Below are 24,517 nucleotides of genomic sequence, written 5' to 3'. Positions count from 1 at the left end.
CCAGTCTTTCAATCAGTTCTGAATTTGCCTAGCTTTATTACTGTCTAGCTCATATTTGTCCACCTTTTCCTGTAAGAAACATGAAAGACTATAAAAAAATGCTTTGTTAAACTAGGCAAATTGTATCTACAACCCTCCCTGAATTACCAGTATAGCAAAACCATGCTATAAAAAAGGAAATGAAATTATTGTAATTCTTTTATTTTGATAATACCATGCTGGCACTTTGCGATTACCTCTTCCTTTTCTGTTGAATAAATAACTAGCTCCTTAATATGTTCTTAGAGTTTTGTTAAGAAAAGAAACCAAACTCATAATCTGTAACGTGCTGTTGTCTCCAGAAGCTGCCGATCGCTCTCTGGGAGGAGATCTGCTGTGTCAACTCAAATCTCTCGGACAGATTCTTCTTCCTGTAGAGAGCCCTTGTTGCTGCCAACTCTGGTCCAGAGAAGTGACTTCTTCTTCCTTCAGAGAGCCGCTCTAATTCTGACCTAGAACAGAGACTTTATCTCTGGAGTGCCGCCCTCTTTTATCCTCCCAGAGAATGGGCGTGCGATAATGCAAGGGCTTCTGGGAAAAATTACTTCAACCAATGAACTTGCTCCTCCTAAGCATGTAACCTCCTCCCCAGGAGTTCAAAGGGTTTAAAGACCAGAACTAGAGAATTGTTAAGTTCGGACTTAGCACTTAGTAAGAACCCAACAATAAGCCAACCAAGTATTTGCCCGTCTCCCTTCTTCCATCCTGCTTCAGTCACTTGATTGTGTCTGTGTGGCTTGTTTCACCTACTAAATAAGGGGGCTAGCCTCTAGGATCCATCCAGCTCTAAGTCTATGACCTTATGATCTTAAGGCCCAGAAAGAATATTTTTGGGGGTATACGCAGTATAGGTCATCTGGACCAGATGACTATCATGCTATTTTATCACCTTGTTACTTACCTTGGGAATCAACTCTATATAAGTCATTTGTGTTCTGTCCTCCCAGGTCAAAGGACATTTTCCTTTCTAGAGAAAACAATCCTATGTAGCTCAGCCTTACCTTTATTTATAATCACACCACTGACCCCAAACTACAATCTTAACCCTTCTGGGATTCTCCTCTTTCCTCCAATATAGTTTGATAAAATAAATTTTATTAACATACTTTGTTTTTTACATTACCTCTATTCCCTCTCCCTCTCAGAGAACAATCCTTGAGGCACAAAACAAACCCCCCCAAAAAAAGGATTTTTTAAAAAAGTTTCAGCAAAACTAACCAAATACATAAAAAATCCTGAAAACCAGAATCTCTAACTCTAGCTTCAAAAAGAAAAAAAAAGGAGAAAATTTCTCAAATCTCCTTTTAAAGTCTCAATATAACTTTAAAAATTCTTTTTGCTTTCCTTGCCTTTCTTCACCAGCCTCAGCTCATTTTAAACATTAGCCCTTTTGACTCCTTAACAGTACTAAGCCATGTCTTGTTCATGGAATAGCCAATAGACCAGTGTCACTAGGTGGAAGAGTACATGGCAGAGATGAAGGAGCAAGAAAGCTGTAAAAGTAGGAGAGGACTAGGTTATAAAGACCCTTGAATACCAAACAGAGAATTTTTAATTTGATCCCAGAGGCAAGGGGAAGCTTCGGGGGGTGGGGGATGTACATGTGTGTGATGACTTGTGTTTAGGATAATCACTTTTATAGTTAAATAGTGGATGGACTGGAGCAAGAAGAGATCTGAGGCAGGCAGACCCACCAGCAGACTATTATAATAGTTCAGGTACGAAATGATGAGGGCTCTCTACTTTAATATCAGGGGAGAGAAGGGGGGCATATTCAAGAAATGTTGCAGAAATAAAATTGGCACATCTTGGCAACAGATTGGATGGGATGGGGCAGAAAAGGTTAGAGTGAGGAGTGCAGGATGACTCCTGTTAAGGGCCTGAACTCTGAAACAAGGATTCTTACAAGGTGTTAAGTCAGTAGAATTGATGAGACAATGATTATCTAGTTTAGCATGGTGCTCAATAGTTCTCTAAGTTCAGCATGATTGATTTAATCTTACAACAAATAATGGTTTCCTAGTGATATAATGATTGGTTTATACTCAGTGTGGAGCATATAAGCAGGGACTGAGAGCCAGAGAAGACAAGCAGACTGGAGGCAGGAGCTCAAGTTCTCGGAGCCAAAGAGAGAGAGAATCATTTTCATCTTCATCAGCCTTGTGGTGGCTGGCTTGTCCTCTTGCATTTTCTCCACTGAAACCAAGTCCTCTCTGAAGGTTATGAGAATGGTAACTGAGCACCAGACAAAGGAGACAATAAAGACTTTTGGATTTTAACACCTGGCTATTCTTGTGATGATTAATCTACTGAAAAAAAAAAAAAAAAAGGCTGCCCCAGAGATCTCCAGGAAAAACAAAAAACAAAAACAAAAAAACCCAAACAAACAAATAGGAACATTATAGAGTCCTATATTGCAAATCTGAAGGGCTGTGAGGATAGTTTTGCCCTCTACAATAAACTGAAAAGTATGAGGAGTCATGGTTTAGGGACAAAGACAATGAGCTTTGTTTTGTTCATGTTGAGTTTAAGATGTCTGCTGGACATTCAGTGTAAGATGGTTGAAAGAGTGAGAAAGAGATTGGAGGTCAGCAGAGAGGGTAGGAAGGAGAGGTACATTTGACAATCATCAGCTGTTAGATGGTAATTAAAACTGAGATGAGCTCACCAAGTGAAATACTGTAGAGGTAGAAGAGAAGAGGTCCAGGACTTTGTGGAGCCCCTACAGTAAGTGATCTAGAAGAAGATTCAGCAAAGGAGACAAGAGTAAGTGCCATTAAATAGGTAGGAGGAGAAACAGGAGAGAGCAGTGCACCGAAAATATACAGAGAAGAAAGTACCAAAGGGGACAGAATAATCCACTGGGTCAAAGGCCACAGAGAGGCCCTGGAGAATGAGAATTGGGAAAAGGCCATTGGATCTGGCAATTAAGAGGTCATGAACACCTGCATGGAGCTGTTTCAGTGGCGTGACCAATTTTTAAAGGACCATAAGAGATCACTCTCTTATTATAGACAAGCTTTTCAAGTTTCAAGGGCAGAAGGGATGATAGCAGGGGATGGAAGAAGGATGAGGGTTTTTCTAAGAAATGGGCAAGCTGCAGAGGCAATCAGAAATGAGCAATTAGAGAACAATTAAAAATAAATGGAAAAAGTAGGGATGACCAAGCTGGGAAGAGACAGGGTAGAAAGGAATCACTAAACACGTAGCGGGGTTAGTCCACTTCACCATGAGAGTCAGGGATGGGGGAACCTGGGGGAGGAAAGGGGAGGCCTCCGTTTTTTCTGCAGAAGAAAAGGCAAGGTTCTTATAGCTGAGAAGTATGAGCTGAGGTGACCACGGGAGGAGAGAGGGGTCATGACTGGTGAGGGTACCCAGTGGGAGTGCCTGGCAGCACCTGGGCCCAGTGGCAGCTGTGGGTCACACAAACATGTGGCAGCCCTAGTGAAGACGGCTGCCTGATTCTCTGCCCTTTCACTCAATAGCACTTTGTTAGGGAGCTAACTTGACAAATGGCTGGAGTGAGCCAAGGCTAAGGTATAACCAGGGCTAGGAATTCAAGAGAGGGGGACGGGGTAGAGTTGAGCAGGTTCACCAAAGAGTTGAGATAAGGAAAAAAGAGAAAGAGAGAGTAGCCAGTCCAAGGAAGGGGGGAGGGGGGTCAAAGGACTGAGGTCAGAGTGCAGATGCGTTTTATAAGAGAAAGCAGAAGGAAAGATGAAAAAGTCAATAATTATGATCAAAGAAGGGTATTTCCGAATTGCTGGTGGTGAGATCTTGGCTGTGTGGCTGAGGTGAAGGAGAGAAGTCAGTCATGACAAGTTGGTAGGTTGAGGAAATGAGTGGTTGACGTATGAGAGGAAAAATAAAAATCTCTGTTGAAGTCCTCAAGCAGGTGAGCAGAAGCTGGTAAAATGAGAAAAATGTTAAGCCAGGTAGCAAACTTATTGAGGAATGAAACAAAGTGACCCAGGAGTCTATAGACAATAGCTACCAGGACTTGATTGGATGGTTAATACAAAATGCATGAACATCAAAGGAAAAGATGATGTAAGGAGAGAAACCTGTACATAACTAAGTAAAAAGGAAAAATATCTGTAACTGCATTAGGAACATAACAATAAAACAAAAAGCAGAAAACACAAAATATTCATGGAGATGAAAAAGATGAGGAATGAGATCTGAGCTGAGAAGGAAGGAGCCATTCTCATCTCTAAGTTCCAGGAACTAAGGCAAAGTAAGAAGGACATTCTAAATACGAGGATACTTTCTACAAAGGCAGAGAATCGGGAGACAGAAAATGGGTATAGGAAGCGGCTCACAGGTCACTCAGACGGGAGCAGAGTGTGTCTAAGTAGGTGGAAGTCAGAACCTGCCAGGCTGGTATAACCCTACAATACCACTGAGAAACATTGGCTCCAAAGAAAGAGGGAGAAAAGACCTGTGCATAGAAAAATATGTATAGGAGCACTTTTTTTTGTTTCAGCAAAGAACTTCAATTAAGGAATGACCAAATTGTTGTAAATGACTACACTGAAATATTGTTCCTTAAAAAAATGACAGAGAAAGGATTATGAAAAACCTGGAAAAATCTGTATGTACGATATGGAATAAAATGAACAGGAACAGGAGAACAATGTGTACAGTTACTATAATAACATGAAGGAGAGTATTTCTGAAAGACTAAGACTTCTGCAATATCTATTCACAATTTTCAAAGCCTAAGAAGGGATCATGCCTCCTGCCTCTTGCAGAGAAATGAGAGACTAAAAGTTCAAAAGTAGACATCAAAACCAGACACTGTCCATGTGAATTCACTTGTTTAACTACACTTACTTGTTATCTTTGCAGGCTTTTCATGGGAGTTAGAGGAGAAGACAACAGTGAGAGGTGTGTATGGGGGGGGGGGGAGTAGAAAACAAAGTATATCAACAAAACAAAAAATACAAAGAAAGGAACAGCAGGAAGTTCAGAAGAGGAAACAAGCAGAGTAGTTACTATAGTTGTTGTTGAGTTGTTTTAGTCATGTGTGACACTTCATGACCCCATTTTGGTTTGTTTTTGTTTTTTGTTGGGTTTTTTTTGTTTTTTTTTTTTTTTTTTTGTTTTTTTTTTGGCAAAGATACTATTTTGCCATTTTTCTCCTTCAGTTCTTATGATGAATCTTCCTGACTTCAGGTCCAACCCTCCATCTACTCTGATCATCATTTCTAATACCTTTTTGATTTGAACTCCAAAATTTCTCTCTGACAACAATCATCTCTTCCTCAGCCTCACTCCTCTTAAATCTATTGTGTTCTATTCCAGAAATAGAAAGAAGAAAATTGCCAGTCATTTTGGGAAAATTAAAATGGGAAATTACTGAGTATAGGTAATGACGAAGAAGAGAGAGTCAAAGATAACTCCAAGGCTGTGAACCTGGGTGGATGGTAGCATCCAAGAAAAAAAACAAAGTTTGTAGTAGGAAAAGGTTTAGAGCAGAGGTTCTTAACCTAGAAAAAAAACTGACAACTGCTCCTAGTTTAAAGAGAATATAGTCATTTTCTGGACAGAACACACACATAAGACTTAACATTTGATTAGAAGTCAGAAGAAATTAAGATTGTATTTCCTATTGTTGTTCTATAAGAAACTATCAGCAGGATAACTTCAGACAGATCTGGAAAGACTTATATGAACTGGGGCAGCTAGGTGGCGCAGTGGATAGAGCACCAGCCTTGAATTCAGGAGGACCTGAGTTCAAATTTGATCTCAGATACTTAACACTTTCTAGCTGTGTGACCCTGGGCAAGTCACTTAACCCCAGCCTTATATGAACTGATGCTAAGTGAAGTGAGTAGAACCAAAAGGACATTATACATAGAAACAGTAAGATTATAGGAAGATCAGTTCTGATGGACTTGGCTTTTTTCGACAATGAGGTGATTCAGGGCAATTCTAATAGACTTGTGATGGAGAGCCATCTGCACTCAGAGAAAGGCTGTGGGGACTGAGTGTGGATCACAATATAACATTCTCTTTTTTTGTTGTTTGCTTTTTTATCTTTCTCATTTTTTCTCTTTTTGATCTGATTTTTCTTGTGCAGCATGAGAAATGTAGAAATATGTATCAAAAATTACACATGCTTGACCTATATTGGATTATTTGCTGTTATCTAGGGGAGGGGGAGGGGGGAAAGGAGGGAGAAAAATTTGGAACACAAGGTTTTACAAGAGTGAATGTTAAAAAACTATCTTTGCATATATTTTGAAAATAAAAAAGCAATTTTTAAAAAAGACTGTGTTTCCAAATTTAGATTTAGGAATTATATTCCCAGAGGGTCTTGGTCAGAGGCTTAGAGATGCCCACACTTAGTGGTCCAGAAGAAGCTGAGGAGAAGCAAAGGAGACACACTGAAGGGGAACAAAGAGAAAATAGAAGCCAAGGAAGAAAGTGTAAAAAGCTGCAGGAAGGACAAACAGAAAAGTCTATTGACTACTGACTCAGCTGTGAACAAACAGTTAGTAACCCCAGAGAGATTATTTTCAAAAGCATATCATGTCTGAAGATAGATGGTAAGAGTCTGTGAAATGTGGGCTAAGGTGGGAGAGAGGGGAAGAGTGAAATGGAGAAAATGAGCATAAATGACCCTTTCTAGGATTTTTGGCTATGGAAAGGAAAGGATATAAAAGATGACCATTTGAAGGGATGGCAGTAACAAATGAAGGGTTTTTTTTTTTTTTTTTTTTTTTTTTAAGGATAAAAATACCCTAGCCAATTTTGTAGCCCGTGGAAAAGAAGACAGATTAAAAATTAAAAAAACAGGGAAATATTGAGGGGGCAAGCCCCCCCCCTAGAAAAGATGGTACTAAAATACAAATGGTGGGGTTGGTGTGGTCTCAAGAGATTGGAGAATATTCAGAACAGCTGCTACAGAGACTATAATATCTAATTAGCAAATAAAAGAATTACTGGGAAGCAGGGAGGGCCCAGTCAGAGATAAGATTACAAATCAGAAGCAAACAATCCAGCTACATGATTTTTTTCTAGTATCATCCATGAAGCACATGGGTAATAGAAGACATTGTATATGGTAGGATATAAGGTTGGAATCTAGCAAGACTAATGGCAAGTAAGTCAAGGTCAGCTGATATTATATTGATAAACTAGTCAACTACAAAGTCAAGACTTCAAAGGCAGAGGAAGGAAGGAGAGGAATAAGTAAACAGCGGCAGGAGAACTAAAAATGATTATGCAGCTGAAGAATAGGCTTTAGGAGGTTTGAGAGAGAAGAAAAGATTGGATAATAATAGAAAGTTGTGGTTAGAGAGAAGATCCAGAGTTCTGGATCATGGAAATAAAGCATGTCACAAGTGATGACAAGAGAACATGTCGAGAAGCAAGGCTGCTGGAGGGAAGAGAGATTTTTATACTTAAGTTTCAAAGAATAAAGGAGTCAAGATATATAGTCTGTGAACTGAAGTTTAAACTACTTGAAAAAAAAATGGGGATCATAAAAGTTGGACACAACTGAAAAACTGACTTAACAAACTGAAAGCGTGCCAGAGATAAGATAGTCCTGAGGGGAAAATTACAATCTCAAGGCTTCAGCTTCTGAAGATAGATTACATCTATCATGTGATGTGGATTTGGAGAGAAGAGAGAAAAGTTAAGTGTCCTTTATATCTCAATGATCCCTAAGGCTTTTAGTATGCCACACTGTACTTTTCATCAATTCATCAAAATGGGTATTTTGTAGCACAGTGACAGGCTAAATGCTACATCCCATACTATTTATACCATAGTATGATAACTAATGTAGTTGGTGTATTCTCTCTAAGGACAGAAGAAGGAGGCAGCACGGGGCAGTGGAAAGAGTACAAGACACAGGAGGCTGTGTCTTCTGAAACCTGTTTCTGACATTCCTCAACTTTGTGACACTGAACAAGTCAAATGATCCTTCATCAGTCTCAGATTCACATTTGTAAAATGGGGATCATAACGTCTAAAGCAACTACTCAGCAAAAATATTATAAAAATAAAGAAAAGGAAATTCATAGCCTACTATAATCCATTAGAGTACTACAGCATTCTTTCTGTTCCTATACTAACTCCTAGAAAAAGCTTTATCTGTCTCTCACTCCTCTACTTTTTTTGATTGGAGTCCTAATGAATGTTCTCTCCAAGGTTACCAACATCTTCATTGTTAAATCCAGTGATCTTTTCTCAGTTCTCATTCTTCTTCAGCTCTGCAGTTTCTGATGTTGTTGACTCCCCCTCTGAGATCCAGACAAAAGAATTTTTTTTAAAACTACTTCCACTGGCATAGAATAAGAAATAAGTTTATCTAAATATTAGATTAACAAGTTATTAAGGATTAGTAAATCAGGGAAGCTAATATATCAATTATCCACAATCTTAAATTCCTCTCAGTGGCATAAAGACACATGCCAATCCAGTCTTCACACAATGATTAAACAATTCCAAGTCCAACATTTGGCATGATTTGCCTAGATCTTCCAGTCCAGTTAGGATCCTTACGGTAATACCAAAATGAACCCTGGAGCTACTTGCGAGCCATATTCTATTTTTGGTAGATTAATTGTTATTTAGGACAAGATTCACTTAGCTTTAAGAAGCACATCTGAGTTCCCTATCAGATCCTAAACTTCTTGGCCATATCAAGTAGTAAGTGAACTAGGAAAAAACAAAACAAAACAAAACAGGAAAATATGAAAGCTACTGGAACATTCCTAATCCACAGTTTGCCAATATATGTTATGTTTGTAGTCTTATAAAGTCTGCCAAGATTACTTCATCTTATGTCTTGAATGATCAAGAATTGGGTCATTATCTTTAAACAAATATTGCAATATATCGGTTCCTAGAGGCTAAGTAAAAATCCTCTCTTGTTTATTTCTGCTAAATTACATACATATATTTTGCTATCTCCCCAAAAGGGAATTACTACACTCCTCACGGGCAGGCACCACGTCTTAGATGTTTTTGTATCATTCTTCTTCCCAGTGCTTTACACAGTACAGGTGCTCAGTCAGCAATGACAATGAGTCCAATGAATTATCAAATAACAGAAATCTTTGTCATTTAATCTAAGCCTCAGTTTCACCAGGGGTTATAATACTTGTACTACCCACTTTGTAGAGCTGCTGTGAATAAAGCATTTTGTAAACAGTCAAGTCCTAGACATACCTGAGTTATTGTTTCATTGGGAACTTCTAATGACAATTGTCACATAGCAGTCCTTAATAAATACTTACTGATAATCTAAACAAATAATATCTCTTTAAAATAGGACAAGAACAGTAAGGTGGGTTTTGAAATCTATGTATCTGGTAATCAACAAGAATTATGACTTGTCACAAAATGGGGGGAATGAGGAGAAATAAAGATAGAGATATTATATATATACATATATATATAGAGAGAGGTACATATATATACATATATTTGTAAAAACACACATATACTTACATGTGTAAGTACATATACTCTAATGCTTTTACTAAAATAATAATCACAGTGCGTTTCTCCTCAAATACTCTAACAATTCTTTTACTATCGTCTATCATAACAACAGCAGAATCCTCCGAGTAAATTGAATGACAAAGTTCAAGCCTTCCGGAAATGAATGACTGAAATAAAGGAAACCAAATCCTACTATTATAACAGTGTGTATATATATATATATATATATATATATATATATATATATATATATATATATATATATATACTGCTTAAATTTGTATTTTAAAGTTGACAGAATTATATTCTTCCTCATACTGCAATTTTTCATAAATTGTACCTTAAAATAATTAGTTGTCTAACCTTCAGAAGTTCCCACCATTTCTTTAGAGATAAGAGAACTCTAGAGGGAGAGATAAGATTTTTATAGATGTGTGATTTGGGATAAGTCAATCTGGGCTTCAGTTTCCTCATCTCTATGGTGAGAGGTTAGATTAGATAACATCACAGCGGTCCTCAAACTTTTTAAATAGGGGCCAGTTCACGGTCCCTCAGACTGTGGGAGGGCCAGACTATAGTAAAAACAAAACCTCACACTCGGTCTCCGCCCCTCAGCCCATTTGCCATAACCCAGCAGGCCCAATAAACGTAGTCAGTGGGCCGAATCTGGCCCTCGGGCCATAGTATGAGAACCCCTGGTCTAAAGTCTTTTCTACATTAATTCTATGATCCTATAATCCAAAATATGCAGCATAAAATCTGAATCGAAAGTCAAATCAACAAAGAAACTTTTATCTAATATGTGTGTCTAAGTGGATAATGCAAAAGGGTCTATATGATGAGCCACCAAAGCTAGGGACAATACTAGAAAATATCCCCTTCCAAAATGGAATATTGACAATCTATAATACTGTGACAATTTTAACAGTGTAATTATTAACAATAACAAACACAAAACGAATGAGATTAACACTGGTAGAAAGCAACCCAGGAAAAAAATTCTATCCTAAATTGATCTGTAGATGTTTCCTCATCTCTCATCATATGTAAACTCAAAAGTTTCCCTCTATTTGACTACAAATTCCATGAGGTCAGAGATGTTATCTTAAATAAAATCTTCTGTGTTAGATTTTAGCACTCAGTACAATGACTTACACTCAGGAGATAATTAATGAAAGTCAAGTGAATTCAGTTGAATGAAGGTAAGGGAATTGTATGTGGACAAAAGGCTAACCTTGGAGGGCCAGCAGAGGGAGCAGTGCACACAGCTGGCTCCCATGGACCTTGGCCACAGTGCAGTCTCTCATTATTTTTATTGTGAGTAGATAGCCATACTTCACAAGGAAAAACGATTAAGCCTGAGCCAAAACCAAAGTTCTCCTAATAGACTGGGGAATAATTCTACCGTAACCTAGATCTTAAGAGCCCAAATTGTGAAATGTGATAGGACCTGCCAGATAATTTTGCCTATTCTGGACCTATGGGCCAAGATTGCCAGAGCAAATACCCCAACCCCAAGGCAAGGGCCATGTCTTTTTCTTCTTTGAATTCCTCCATGACTTTGTATAAACCAGGCATTCAGATATACTTGTAGGTAGACAGAAAGTAGAAGGGAGAGTAGAGGATGATACATGGCCTTGAGAAACAGGGGGATGGAAAAGAAGGTTCAAGAGCTGCGATTCTGAGAACATTTCTAGATTCACTTGGGGAGATAAGGAAATAGGCCAGAAGCTACTTCAAGATTATGATTAACAATTAATTTAACAATTTAAGACCACAAGGCACTTTCCTTGCAATCATGATGTGAACTGAGTAGCACAAATACTATCATCATTTTACAGATGTAGAAACTGAGGCTCAGAGCTATTTAATAATAGCTGTTAAATTGTTGTTGGACACTCATGTGCCCAAGATTTCAAGATGATGATAATCAATGTTTTTGGACTTCATTTACAGCATTCTTCAGGATACCTCTGGCAGGTGGATTTAATTCAGGAGCCCTGAGTTCAATAACCAGTTCACTCAACCTCTCACAATGTCGGGAAATAATCCCTGTATCATTTATTTTCGTGTTCCTGGGAGGACAGTACCATTCAAAACCTTGAAAATAAATGTGAGACGGTGATGAGGAGGAGGATGACATCACACTTCTCCCACACACTTCTAGTTGTAACCACTGGGTTTCAGGGCTTCTGGTCAAAAAATGGCTTACCTTCTGCCTGCAGTCTGAATGGCCAACAGGTCCCAACTGGCTCCTAACTCTTACTCTTAACAGGACCCTTTCTTCATTCTTCCCAGGGCCTCCATTGCAAGAACCAGCATCCCTTTTAGCCCCATATCCCTATCCAGATAACTCCTCCTCCCTCCCAGGCCACCTTTTGGCTCCCCTTTGATGTGCTGTCTTTGCCATGACTGTCCATTTTGTCTGTATTATATCCTCTATGCTTAACACCGTTATCTGATACACAGAATGTGCTAAATAAATAGTTAATAACCCATGTGTGGTGTGTTTCCCTTCTTTGAAAGATATGGATTGAACCAAATTGGCCTGAGTCTCAGGTCCCTCTCTCCTTCCATCAGCAAATGGATCTGGAAAACCACCCAAGCTTGCCTCTCTTTTCCATTGGTGGACTAGGGTGGACTACTACTTAGAAAGAAGTATTTATGGGGTTCAAAAATGCTTCTGCTTGCAGGTTAATTTTTTTTTATCAACTACATCAAGCCCTAATGTACCACAGGGCCTCCTTAATGAGATACACAGCTATTAAAAAAATTGCAAACAAAGATGGCCTAACTCCAGTCTATCAGCTCTGTCAGGTATTACTTTTGCACATTATTTTGCACAGAGTTAGCCTTTAGCAAATGCTAGTTGAATTAAACTGAACCCAGGGGATATGTGGTACAGAGTAAATGCTTTTAAAAGTCTTATTGATTGACTCTGATGGGAGCAGAGTTGTTAAGAGCCCTGGACTCATCATAAGACCCAGTTTCAAGAACAAGTCAGTGAATCCCTGAGAGCCCCAATCTGAGTCTCAAATCTCTCCTCTGTAAAATGGGGATAATAAAAACTTGTCTTTCACAGGACTATTCAAAAGAAAAATTTGTAAAACGTAAAGTCATAAAAAAAAAAAGTAAGCTATTTTCTTTCCTATTTTTATGGATGCAAATTAGCTACAGAGGCGGAATTAAGATGAATTAATAACTGGTATCTACATATGTCTTAAAGTTTGAAAAGAATTTTACATAATTAGCCCATCTGTATCTCACAGTACATTGCGACAAATGTCACAGGTATTGTTATCCCTCCTTAACAGCTGAAGAAATTTATAATCCAATGTTCACTGACTTACATATGACTCCTCTCCCCTCTCCTAAGCTTTCCTGATTCCAAGTCAGTTCTTTCCCGACCATTCTCTCCCCATGAGGAGAAGAAAGGCAGAGACAGCCCAAAGTAGCCAAGAGGATAGCATTGGATTGGGGACAATATCACCTGGTTTAAGTATCTGCCTCACAGGGACATTTTAAAGGCAGTACTTTCTAAATTAAAATGTTAATATAGAAACGGGGGTATCTAGTCTTTACTTTTTTACTGACATGACTGAAATGAACTGTATTAGGGAAATTAATAGTGACACAGAAGGAAGAGAAAATTCTGAAACAGGTGAAATAAGCTTGCCTTGCCTATAGTCAGCAGCAGTGAGAACAAGAAAGGACAAGAGAAATAAATGTCAAAAACAGAACTCCTTTCTTTTCCTCTCCTTCCCAGAAACCAGATGGGAAGAATAGACTGTCATGGAAAAAAGGAGGGGAGCCTGAGCCTTCTCCATCCTCCTGGGAGGGCTGTCATCTCAGACCATTTCTCCCACACAAGGACAGGCCAAAATTGGGAGAGGAGAGCAACCACGAGGTCTGGAGAGTAACCACGAGACCTGGCCCACTCCAGGAGTTCACTTCTCCTATTCTGCCCCACAACAGTTCCAAAAGCTACATGGGATCCTGAGGAAGATTTTTCAGGAAGGTTCCAAAATCTCAACTGCTTATGTCAGTAAGCAAGTCCTGGGCATGGATGCTGCTGGGGGGAGGGAGGGAGAAACACTGCCTAAGTACCCTGGAATCTGCAGAACAGCCCTTCTCATCTCTACCTCTGAGATTCCCTAGTTGGCTTCAAAGCTCAAATTAAAGATTACCTTTCCATGAAGATTGTCTTAAATCCCTCCCCACTCAATTTATTACTGTAAGTTTGTATATACTTATATATGATCCAGTTGTTTCCCCCAGTGGAATATAAGAGACCCAGAGCTATTATGTTTTCTGTCTGCATCCTCAGAGTTTAGCACAGGGCTTTACATATAGTAGGCACTTCATAATACTTACTAATGCACTTAACGATCCTGTATGGTTTCAGGTCATACAGGCATCCTATATGAAATGGAAGATCAGAGGTTTGGTACAGCAGCAGAGATTTAGCCCCAAAGACCCTAGAGGCCGTCAAGTCCAATCTGCTCATTTGATGGATGAGGAAACATGCAGAAGTGGCTTGCTTAAGGACACAATGTGGCAAATGTATGGGACAAAATCTGAACCTAGCCAGAGATTTCTCTTTACTTCCACCAAAGTGAGAGTTTCTGACTTCAGAGAATAAACATTTTGGGGGTGGGATGGGGAAAGGAATAACAATGACAACAGCCATTCTGAAGCAGTCTGAAAGAGGCCTGCCTTGGCAGCCCAAGGATAACGGGAAGGCCTACAATGAGAACAAGAAAGGCAGGAGAAATAGGCATAGAAAACAGGACTCCTTTCTTTTCCTTTCCTTTCCAGAAATGAGATGGGAAGATCAGACTTACAGGAAAAAAGGAGGGATTTTCTGGACATTAGTTCAATTTATCTCAAGGTAAGATATAGAAACTCAAGGGCAGGTAAGAAGAAAACTGCCTGGAGGGAAACACAAATTCACTTACATAGTAAAAATGAAAATGGTGAGGTAGCCAGTGAACAGAGCACCAGCTTTGGAGTCAGGATAACCTGAGTTCAAATCCAGAATCAAACACTTAATAGCTATGTGATCCTGGCCACATCACTCGACCCTCAATCGCTATCCCTCTTCTTCCTCCCCCCAAAATGAAAATGATCTAGGTTTCTTCTATGAAACATGCTTCATGAAGTAGAGATTCCAATAAAAGCCCAGAGGAGACAGAAGGGTATCCTAAGACAAATAAGATGCAAAGGCAATGTATTCTCAACTCAAAAGCAGGAGTTTTAGAAATTGTGAGAGCTGGCCAGGAGGACATCATTAGAGATTGCTCCCCCTCCATCTGTACCATCTTGTGACTCCAGATTTTCCTTTTCTTCTGCATTCAGATATGTACACAGATCAGTTTTCACTTAACCCCAGATGGCTCCTCTTCCCAAGGCCGCCAGACATTGCTCAGCCTGGCTCCATTTCTTTTCTACCCTTCCCTGCTCAGTAATTTCTTCTGCAGTAATTTTCTCATTTCACAAGTGAGGACGCAGGAACACTAGAACCCAGACTTTACGCCCTACACCATATGTAGGATAGCAGTGGGGAATCTGACAGGAATGTCCTATCTAGTCCTAGGGAACAGGGACACTAAAGTTCCAGCAGCTCATCATAAGCTTCAGCATAGCATGGAACACTAGTTCTCAGAAAGCACACCACAGCATATTAGTGTTCCTTGAATTTCTTAGGTGTGCTTTGAAATTTGGCTTTGTTTGACTAATATTTTCCCCCCCTGAGGCTGGGCTTAAGTGACTTGCCCAGGGTCACACAGCCAGGAAGTGTTAAGTGTCTGAGACCAGATTTGAACTCGGGTCCTCCTGAATTCAAGGCTGGTGCTCCATCCACTGCGCCACCTAGCTGCCCCCATAATATTTTAAAGTTATAAACTAAACCACTTTGATCTCTGACAAATCTAGCTCCTACTGAATGTTATGAAACCATTAGAGCCCAAATTAAGCAAAATGTCTTCCTGAACTGCAAGGTTGCAAACATTATCTAGTCCAACGTGTTATCTCTACCTCCCACCTTCTCTCCAGATGCTGAGATGTCTTACATTCCCCATCCCCAGCTGCAAAGGCTCCATCAGATTTGGCAATGGGGAGGTCACAACAGCAGCAGAGCCTTGCAAATCTAGGAAAAGTAAAGAAAGAAGAGAAGAGAGGGAAAGGAAAGGCAGAAGAACCCCCAGATCTGAATAATGGGTCACAAGACCCATTGCCAGGGAGCTCATTTGGATTGCTAACTTTAATGTTCAGTTTACAGATTCCTCCTGGCAAAGGATATGGACCGTGAACTCAAAAAAAACTTAACATCCACTGGCACAAGATCAGTGTTTAGAGCTAGAAAGGGACAGACAGATCACTTAGTCCAGGTTCCTAACTATAAATGATGAAACTGATGCTGACAGGGACATAGTGGCCCAAGGCCATGCAGGTAGCAGCATTAGGATTAAAGCCCAAGGCCTGTGCCTCTAAATCCTATTACACCACAACACCTCCTAGTCTTCCTGGCAAGTGTCTACACTGGGAAAGAATTTAATGCTATCTAAATAGGAGACACCTGTCAACAAAGCATTTGGGAGTAGGGCCATCATATCATCCCCCAGCCTTGGAGCAAGGGAACATCTCTTGGGCAGATAAAAGTGGATGCCCAGCATCAGCAGCACTAAGGACCTGTGTCTTGGGGCCCTTCTGACTTGGAGAAGTCACCAGTTTTAGTTGGAGGCAGAACTGACCCTGCCCTAAGTGTGGCAGTGCTCAGGCTATCCATTAGCACGACACATCTAAACAGCTCAAAGCCTCCACAAATGGTAAAATTCCTGCACTTGTAACTATTTTAATTCTTCCCAGGAAAGTGGGACTAACCTTGGTTCATCTTAAGAGATAGGATCTGGAAGTTTCCTTCTTCAAGAACCTACTGCCACATGTGAAAGTATCTGGTTTTGAAAACGTATTATACCTTAGATTGGGACAAGCAGCAGGTCTCAACTCGCTGCAACAACAGAAAAACCAAACACAAGGACCCAAAGCAGAACTTATAAAACTAGTCTCAGATACCAGTTCTGGGATATTGAACACAAGGTTCCAAGGGAGCCCAACACTTGCTCCATGTGAAGAGTATTTTCTAGCTGTGTATCATTCTCCAATGTCTTACAATGAAGCAAAAGAAGTGACACTGAGCTTGAGTTTCCTTGGGCTGTGTGGTAGCCAACCAACAGATATTTATCAACCCCACGCCTGATCTGATTTTCTTGTTGCCCACTCCTTTTCCCCTTGGTATTTGATAGAATAAATCAATGTTGTATCATGGGACTAAAGAACTTGGGAGTGGGAATCAGTCAAGTGGTAGTGTTCCTACTAGCAAACTCCCATTTTTCTTCCCCTAACTGCTTAGATTCAGAGTTGCTTATCTAAGTGAAAAGTTCTCCTCTTGCCACCCATGCTCACTCTTTTATCCCATCTTTCCCCAGTACTTATTCTATCTCCCTTTCCACTGGGCCTTTAGGAATCCTATTTCTGCTGTGAATAAATTTCCCTTCATTTGGCCCTTCTTCCTCTTGTGCTCTTCAACTGTGAGTAGTCACAGACGGCTGATTATCTCCAGAAGACACAGCACTTTTGAGCACCTTCCCTCTTGCCCAACACCATACTAAGCCAGAAGACAGACTAAGGAACCCTCCCTGCCTTTTCAAGACACTGCCCCTGCCACTCTCATCAGCAGTGTCACTGTGTCACTGATGGGGTTCCCCTCCAATCTGCCTCGCCTCTTGTAGAAATCTCTCAGTCTGCACATCATTCCCCTTCTTGTGTCAGTGCAGATCTGGGCCTCAGTTGTCTCTGTACCACATCCCCTTCCTGACCTCACACTTGGAAACTTCAATGTCTCCTCCAAAACGCCTCCTCAACCTCCTGACTCACATCATCAACACTGTCACCCACGAGGATGGGCCTCACAAATGTGCTGCCTTCTCTCTGATCATCACCTATCATTGCTCCTATCTGCCCCACTTTCTGTGGCCCACTGAAGACCATCATCCCTGAGACCTTCAGCCCCTCTCCCCGTCCCCACTTCACCTCCAGGCTCACCTTTCTCCCTTCCTCATCCTGAGCACACAGTAACCACCATGACTGACTGTGTCCTATGAATCACTTGCCCCTTTGCCCTCTTGTCACTCGAGCCTTGCCAAACCCTAAACCTCTCACCACCCAACTTTTCCTGCTCTTCCTTTCATGCTGAGGAATGCTGAGGAATGTGACTGAAGGTAAATTTGGAAGGAAAGATTCATATCAAGCCATTCTCCAATTGATAAATGGTCAAAGGATATGAACAGACAATTTTCAGATGATGAAATTAAAACTATTTCCACTCATATGAAAGAGTGTTCCAAATCACTATTGATCAGAGAAATGCAAATTAAGACAACTCTGAGGTATCATTACACACCTGTCAGATTGGCTAAAATGACAGGAACAAATAACGATGAATGTTGGAGGGGCTGTGGGAAAACTGGGACACTGATGCATTGTTGGTGGAGTTGTGAAAGAATCCAACCATTCTGGAGAGCAATCTGGAATTATGCCCAAAAAGTTATCAAAATGTGCATACCCTTTGACCCAGCCATACTACTACTGGGCTTATACCCCAAGGAACTACTAGAGAAGGGAAAGGGTCCTGTATGTGCCAAAATGTTTGTGGGAGCCCTTTTCATAGTGGCTAGAAGCTGGAAGATGAATGGATGTCCATCAATTGGAGAATGGTTGGGTAAACTATGGTATATGAATGTTATGGAATATTATTGTTCTATAAGAAATGACCAACAGGAGAAATACAGAGAGGCTTGGAGAGACTTACATCAACTGATGCTGAGTGAAACGAGCAGAACCAGAAGATCATTATACACTTCAACAATGATACTGTATGAGGATGTATGCTGATGGAAGTGGATTTCTTCAACATAGAGAAGAGCTAATCCAATTCCAATTGATTAATGATGGACAGAACCAGCTACATCCAGAAAAGGACTGGGAAATGAATGTAAACTGTTATTTTTACCTTCTGAATCCAATTCTTCCTGTGCAACAAAAAATTCGGTTCTACACACATATATTGTATCTAAATTATACTGTAATATATTTAACATATATAAGACTGCTTGCCATCAGGGGGAGGGGGTTGGGGGAGGAAGGGAAAAAATCTGAATAGAAGTAAGTGCAAGGGATAATGTTGTAAAAAATTACCCATGCATATGTACTGTCAAAAAATGTTATAATTATAAAATAAAATAAAAAATTAAAAAAAAAAATAAAAATTAAAAAAAAAAAAAAAAAAAAGATTCATATCAGCTGCACATTTTAACTGGGCCTTTCTCACTGAACAGTGATGCTTTTATTTGTCTACATTGGCTGTTACTAACCACTTCTCTCCTCATGACCTCCCTTTCTCTCTCCCCTTTCAGCTGACAATCTTCATTGGGGAAATTGAAATTATCTATAATGAACCACCTTTAAGCCCCATGATACACCTCAAAACCCCTCTATGTCATCCATCTCTCCCCTACTATTGACTATTTAGCTACAGTCTCTAAGTGAACAGCCCTTCCAGGGTTCATAAATCAATATAATTCAAAAGTTCAAACACCTCCGAGTCTATTAGGGACGCAGAGACAAAATGCAAACTCATCCCTGCTCAAGAACTACATATTCTACTGGGAGATACAACCTTTACACCTTATGTACAACCTTAAGTAAATAAATTATCACAGTTCCTTTCCCTTTCTCCCAGAAATTTCTCCCTTCAATTTCTCTTATCTACTGGCTATTTCCTTGCTGCCAACATTTCTCCAATCTTTAAAAAAAAATTCATTTGACATAACATCACTTCAAGCTACTGTTTGATATAGTCCTTTTTCCTCTCACAGCCAAAATCTCAGGAAAAACAAAAATGTTTATGCTCACTATTTCCTCGCCTCCTCTCACTGATCAAACCCTTGAAATGCAACTTTCTTCCTCACCACATCTACCAATAAGTCAATCAACAAATATTTATTTAGCACATATTCTGTGCCAAGCACTGTACTAGGCACTGAGATATAAAAACAAAGAATCAAGCAATCTTTAAAAACCATGCATTCTAACAAAGGAAACAAATACTATAGAACTAATATAAAGAGAATAAATGTAATAGATTTTGGAAGGGAAGGCATTGGCAGTTAGGAGACCGGAAAAGAGTGTATGGTGAAGGTAGTGCATAAATTTTGTTTTGAAAAAAGCAAAAGACTTTCCTAAGGGGAAGGTGAGAAGACAGTACATTCCAGATGTTAGTTATTGCTGCTGCTGTTGTTCAGCTGTTTCAGTCCTGTCCAACTCTGTGACCTAGGTGAGATTTTCTTAGCAGAGATCCTGGAGTGCTTTGCTACTTCCTTCTCCAGCTCATTTTACAGATGAGGAAACTGAGACAAACAGGGTGAAATGACTTGTCCAGGGTCATACAGCAGGATCTGGACTCAGAAAAAGGAGCATTCCTGATTCTAGGCCTGGCACTCCAACTACTAGGCCACCGAGCTGCTACTGGGGGCCAGTGCAAAGGCCCAAAGATGGAAAATGGGGTATCATGTGTAAGGAGCAGAGAGGTCAGCTTGGCTACACTGAAGAAAATGGAAAAAAAGAGGTGCATAATGAGCCTTGGAGACTAGTCCAGGGGCCAGGCTGTAAAAGCTTCAGAACCTAATGAAGGCATTCCTACAGGCAGGAGTCTGCTTCCTCCAAGCATCCCAACAATTTATCCAGTGGCTTTTTCTCAGCCTTTCTCGATCCTGAACACACTGCCACTTGGAACCCGGCTGACTTGTCACTCTGGATACCTAATGCCCCCGGCCTCCCTTTCTTTACACTATCTCACTTATTTTATGTGCCTTATTTGCATGCCTAGATCTTGGAAAGATCTTAATGAATGCCCTCTTTCCATTTCATCCCCACAATCTCTCTCATAGCCAGGTTCTTCTCTATACTTCTATATCCAGCACTGGTTCAGGCCCTTCTCTCTTCCCTGGCCCACTGCACCACTGCCCATTAAGCTCCCTCTCCAATCAACCCACTGTCCAGCCACCCAAATAATCTTCCACAAAGCCCGGGGCTGACCCTCCCACTCCCCTGTTCAAAGCTCTTCAGCAATGCTTGATCTTCTCTATGTGAAAATGCAAACCCTGAAGGCCTCCAGTCTTGCTCCATGCTGTCTTTGTAAATCTATTCCTCCTTTCCTATACATTGAGCAGCCAGCTCCTCTAGATCCTAGCTTTTCATCTCTTATCTGAAAGCCCACATGAAGGAAATCTCCATGCATAGAGGGTCCTCCCTACTCACTTTTTTCTATGAAAGTACTTGGCTCCCTTGAAGGCTCCTCTTGGGTCTCACTGCTCCTGCTCAGATCCTTTCCTGATGCCTCCCATTGTGAGTGCTCCCCCTCCTTTAAGTATCTTATATTTACTTCTCTGTGTACATGTTGGATCCTCCCAGGAGAAAGGAAAGTCCTTGAAATGAGGGATTGTTTTAAGTTTTTGTCTTTTATGAGCCAAGCATTTTACATGGGCTAGTGTGTGCCCAATAAATGCTCACTTAAGAGTCCTCATTAAACCCTCCCAAAAATATATTAAATGAAGTTGTACTAAAACGATAACCTCTTCTTAACACTGGTAAACAAGTAAACCTTTCACAATGAAAATGAGAGCAAAGTGCTTTCAAAAGAAATAAGAATTGGAACGAATTGAGTTGTCTCACATGTATAATGTTAATGTATTATCAAATTAGCTCACCTTTCAGGAGACTAAGATCACCAAGCTATCCCTAGCTTTACACTAAAACTTTAAATAGCACTAATATAAATCATAGCAACAAGATTCAGAATTGGCTAGGATATCAATTTTACTTTATACTTCCCTTAACTGGCGTCACCAATTATTAAATGCTTTATGCACACGGAAAAAGCACTTATCAGTGCCTCAGTTACTGCAACTGTGAAATAATGTTATCTAAAGTTCTTTTCACAAAGACCCAACAGAAGCTATGAGAATGCTGCCAACCAATTTCTTCCTGTAGAATAGGGAACTTAGACAGGACTAGTTCTCCAACCCCCAACCTTCACTACTATCTCATCTGTAAAATACCAAAAGAAAATGAGTCTCATGCCAGTCCATCCCATTTCAAGACAACACATTATGAAGTTACCTGAAATTCTGTTGTACTGTTGCGTAGTTGATTCACATTGGGTAACGACCCTCCATGGTACTGATTTCGAGACTGTGTGAGACGTAATTGCTGAAGTTTCTGAAACTGAACCTAAAAACAAAAATTTAAAAGACATTCAGTGAGGGCAGAAAAGTTCTTCTAGAAACAAAAAGACATTCAGAGAGGGCAGAGACAAATAAACTGAGTTATGCGATTTCACCAAGTGGCAAAGCAAGCATCTAAACTTAGATTCTTCAAGTGTAGTTCTAAGTACTCTAAACTGGTGTGTATCTTTTCCCCATCTTATACTTGGGCTGCTGATTATCTGAACCCAAGGAAAGGACTTTACATTTGTCTTTAATGAATTTCATTTTGCAGATACAACCCAATGAGATCTTTTTAGATCTTAAGTGGCATTTAACATTTAGCTTTTCCTCCCAATTTGCTGCCATCTCCAATTTGATATTTGTCATTCATGCTTTCACCTAGATCACAGATAGAAATGTTATCATTTCATTGAAAATTGATTAAAAACAGCACAGGGCCAACAACTAAGTTCTCAAGGACTCCTTTCTTGTAGACAGCTAAACAATAACAACTTTTCTTTGGGTTTATAACAGCTCTTCTTTGGGTTTGGTCATTTAATCTGTTTCAAATCTGCCTATCTACATGCTATTATCTAGCCTAATCTGTCCATTTTGTCCACAAAAAAAAAAAAGGAGATTTTTTTTCAAAAGCTTTTCTGAAATCTAGGTATAAACCAAGTCTTTAACATGCCTCCAACCTACTAGTCTAATAAAATCTGTCAGAAAAGGAAATGGTTAATCTGGCATTATCATGAACTGAATCAATGATTCATGAATCAACCAATACAAGTTCATAGTGGCTTCTTTTCCAAATGTTATCAGACCATCCCTTCAATAAGAATCCCCACTTTTAATATCTGAGGCATTCAAGACAACTGGGCAACCAGTGTTTCTTCCTCAGTCACCCATCTGTAATGCTCTCACTCCTGATGGAGTCCCCAGAACAGCAGGGAGGAACACTGGGAAGGGATCAGAGACCCTTGGCAACATTCACAAGAGCCAGTACTAGGAGGAAAATGGCAGAGAAGCACAATGACCATACTTTTCTCTAAACCCAATGCGATACCTATAGCAATTTTCTAGAAGGGAAGATTCATAATCATCTTGTTGATTAATTCAACTAAAGTGGGTGCAAAAGGTGAAGGAAAATGACAGGGATCTGTGGTCTATGTATATCAAGGTGTGGATTTTCACTGTGGAAAATGTCTCAAAATTCAAAGCCCTGATCTCCATGTCAGATCTCCTACAATGATTAAACCCTTCAAGTTTCCGGTGAGCTTCTTTTCTGCTTTTTGATCAGGGACTATTTTTAGAAAGTGCCTGCCTATATTCTGAATGTTTCTGTGGTTAGGCACTCCTGTAGGCAGGTACTTCTTGATTCCATTTTTCAGCAGGCGACACATTCACTTCTGCAAACTCTAAAACAGTCCTGACCTGTCTCATACAGTCTATAATAAAGAATGAATTTGTGTTCTGATAGCTGATAAGAATTGTTTACCGTTCACCCTCATTTTCATAATTCTAGATCCAAGATTTTCTTTGTGAAAAAGGAGTCAGAGAAAATTGGTCCAACCCTAACCCAAGCTAGATTTTCAGTCCTGTTTACTTCTCCACATCTATTTACATTTTTCTCCCTTTCAGTGTCTATATTATTCTTTAAGAAAAAAAAAAAAAAAAAAAAAAAAAAAGGCTGTTGGATAGCAGTAGTAGCAATAGTTCTATCAGCTAATAATCAAAGACATTTATAAAGTGCCTTCTTTGTACCAGGTCCTGAGCTACCTTTCAGAATTCAAATGTGAGACAGTCTCTTCCCTCAAAAAGCTTACATTTTACTTGGAGGATACATGTGCATAAATAAAGAGACATAAGATATAAACAAAGTAAAGTGAAAAGGAGAGGAAAAGGAGTACATAAGTAAGTGGGAGAATTGAGCAAGATTTCTGAAAGCATATGGTTGAACCTTGAAGGGAACTAAGACCTATGAGGTGAAGAAAGAGGGAGGGAAAGAGCATTCTATGCCTAGGGGGGTGGCCAGGAGCTGCATGTTACATGTAGGGAACAGCAAGTGGCACATTTGGCTGTAAAGTATGAGGGAGAGCAAGGTATATTTTGTTATCTATTCTTTCAACTGTGTCTGACTCTCCATGATCCCTTTTGGGGTTTACTTGGCAGAGATATTAGAATAGCTTGTCATTTTCTTTTCCAGCTCATTTTTTGGACAAGGAAATCGAGGCAAACGGGGTTAAATGGCCTGCCCAAGATCACACAAGGAAGTATCTGAGGCTGCATTGGAACTCAGGTCTTTCTGCCTCCAGGCCCTGAGCTCTAATCATTGCACAATCTAGCTGCCCCCAAAAAATTGTGTGTAAGAAACCTGAGAAGACAGGCTGAAATTAGACTGTGAAGGACTTTAAATAACAGAGAAGTTTATATATTATCTAAGACACACTGGGAAGACATACTGAGCATTTTGACTAAGGGAGTGACAATCATTCTGTGCTTTAAGAATAGCAATCTGACTATTAAGCTGTGGAAGCTAAGGACAAGGACCATCCAACTATAAGACAGTTTGAAGGGAAAAGACCAATCAGAAAATTACTAGTCCACAAACTTTATGAAGCACAAGCTTCACAATCAGAAAGGTGGCTGCATGGGTGTAGAAAAGGGGGTAGACTAAGAAGGTGGAATTA

At 39.9% G+C, this 24,517-nt stretch overlaps 1 protein-coding gene across 1 annotated transcript in view; it reads right to left on the bottom strand.

Annotated features, from left to right (window-relative positions):
• The window catches only part of CRTC3 (CREB regulated transcription coactivator 3), an 88,066-nt gene that overhangs the window by 59,192 nt on the left and 4,357 nt on the right, over nt 1-24,517 (bottom strand). The window contains exon 2 of the mRNA XM_074296333.1: nt 21,742-21,852. Within this exon, the coding sequence (XP_074152434.1) occupies nt 21,742-21,852 (111 nt within the window). The remainder of the gene's footprint in view (nt 1-21,741; nt 21,853-24,517) is intronic.

Source organism: Sminthopsis crassicaudata, chromosome 2 (genome assembly GCF_048593235.1).
Source record: "Sminthopsis crassicaudata isolate SCR6 chromosome 2, ASM4859323v1, whole genome shotgun sequence".
NCBI classification, from domain to species: Eukaryota; Metazoa; Chordata; class Mammalia; order Dasyuromorphia; family Dasyuridae; genus Sminthopsis; species Sminthopsis crassicaudata.
This window is presented reverse-complemented; position numbering and strand designations above follow the sequence as displayed.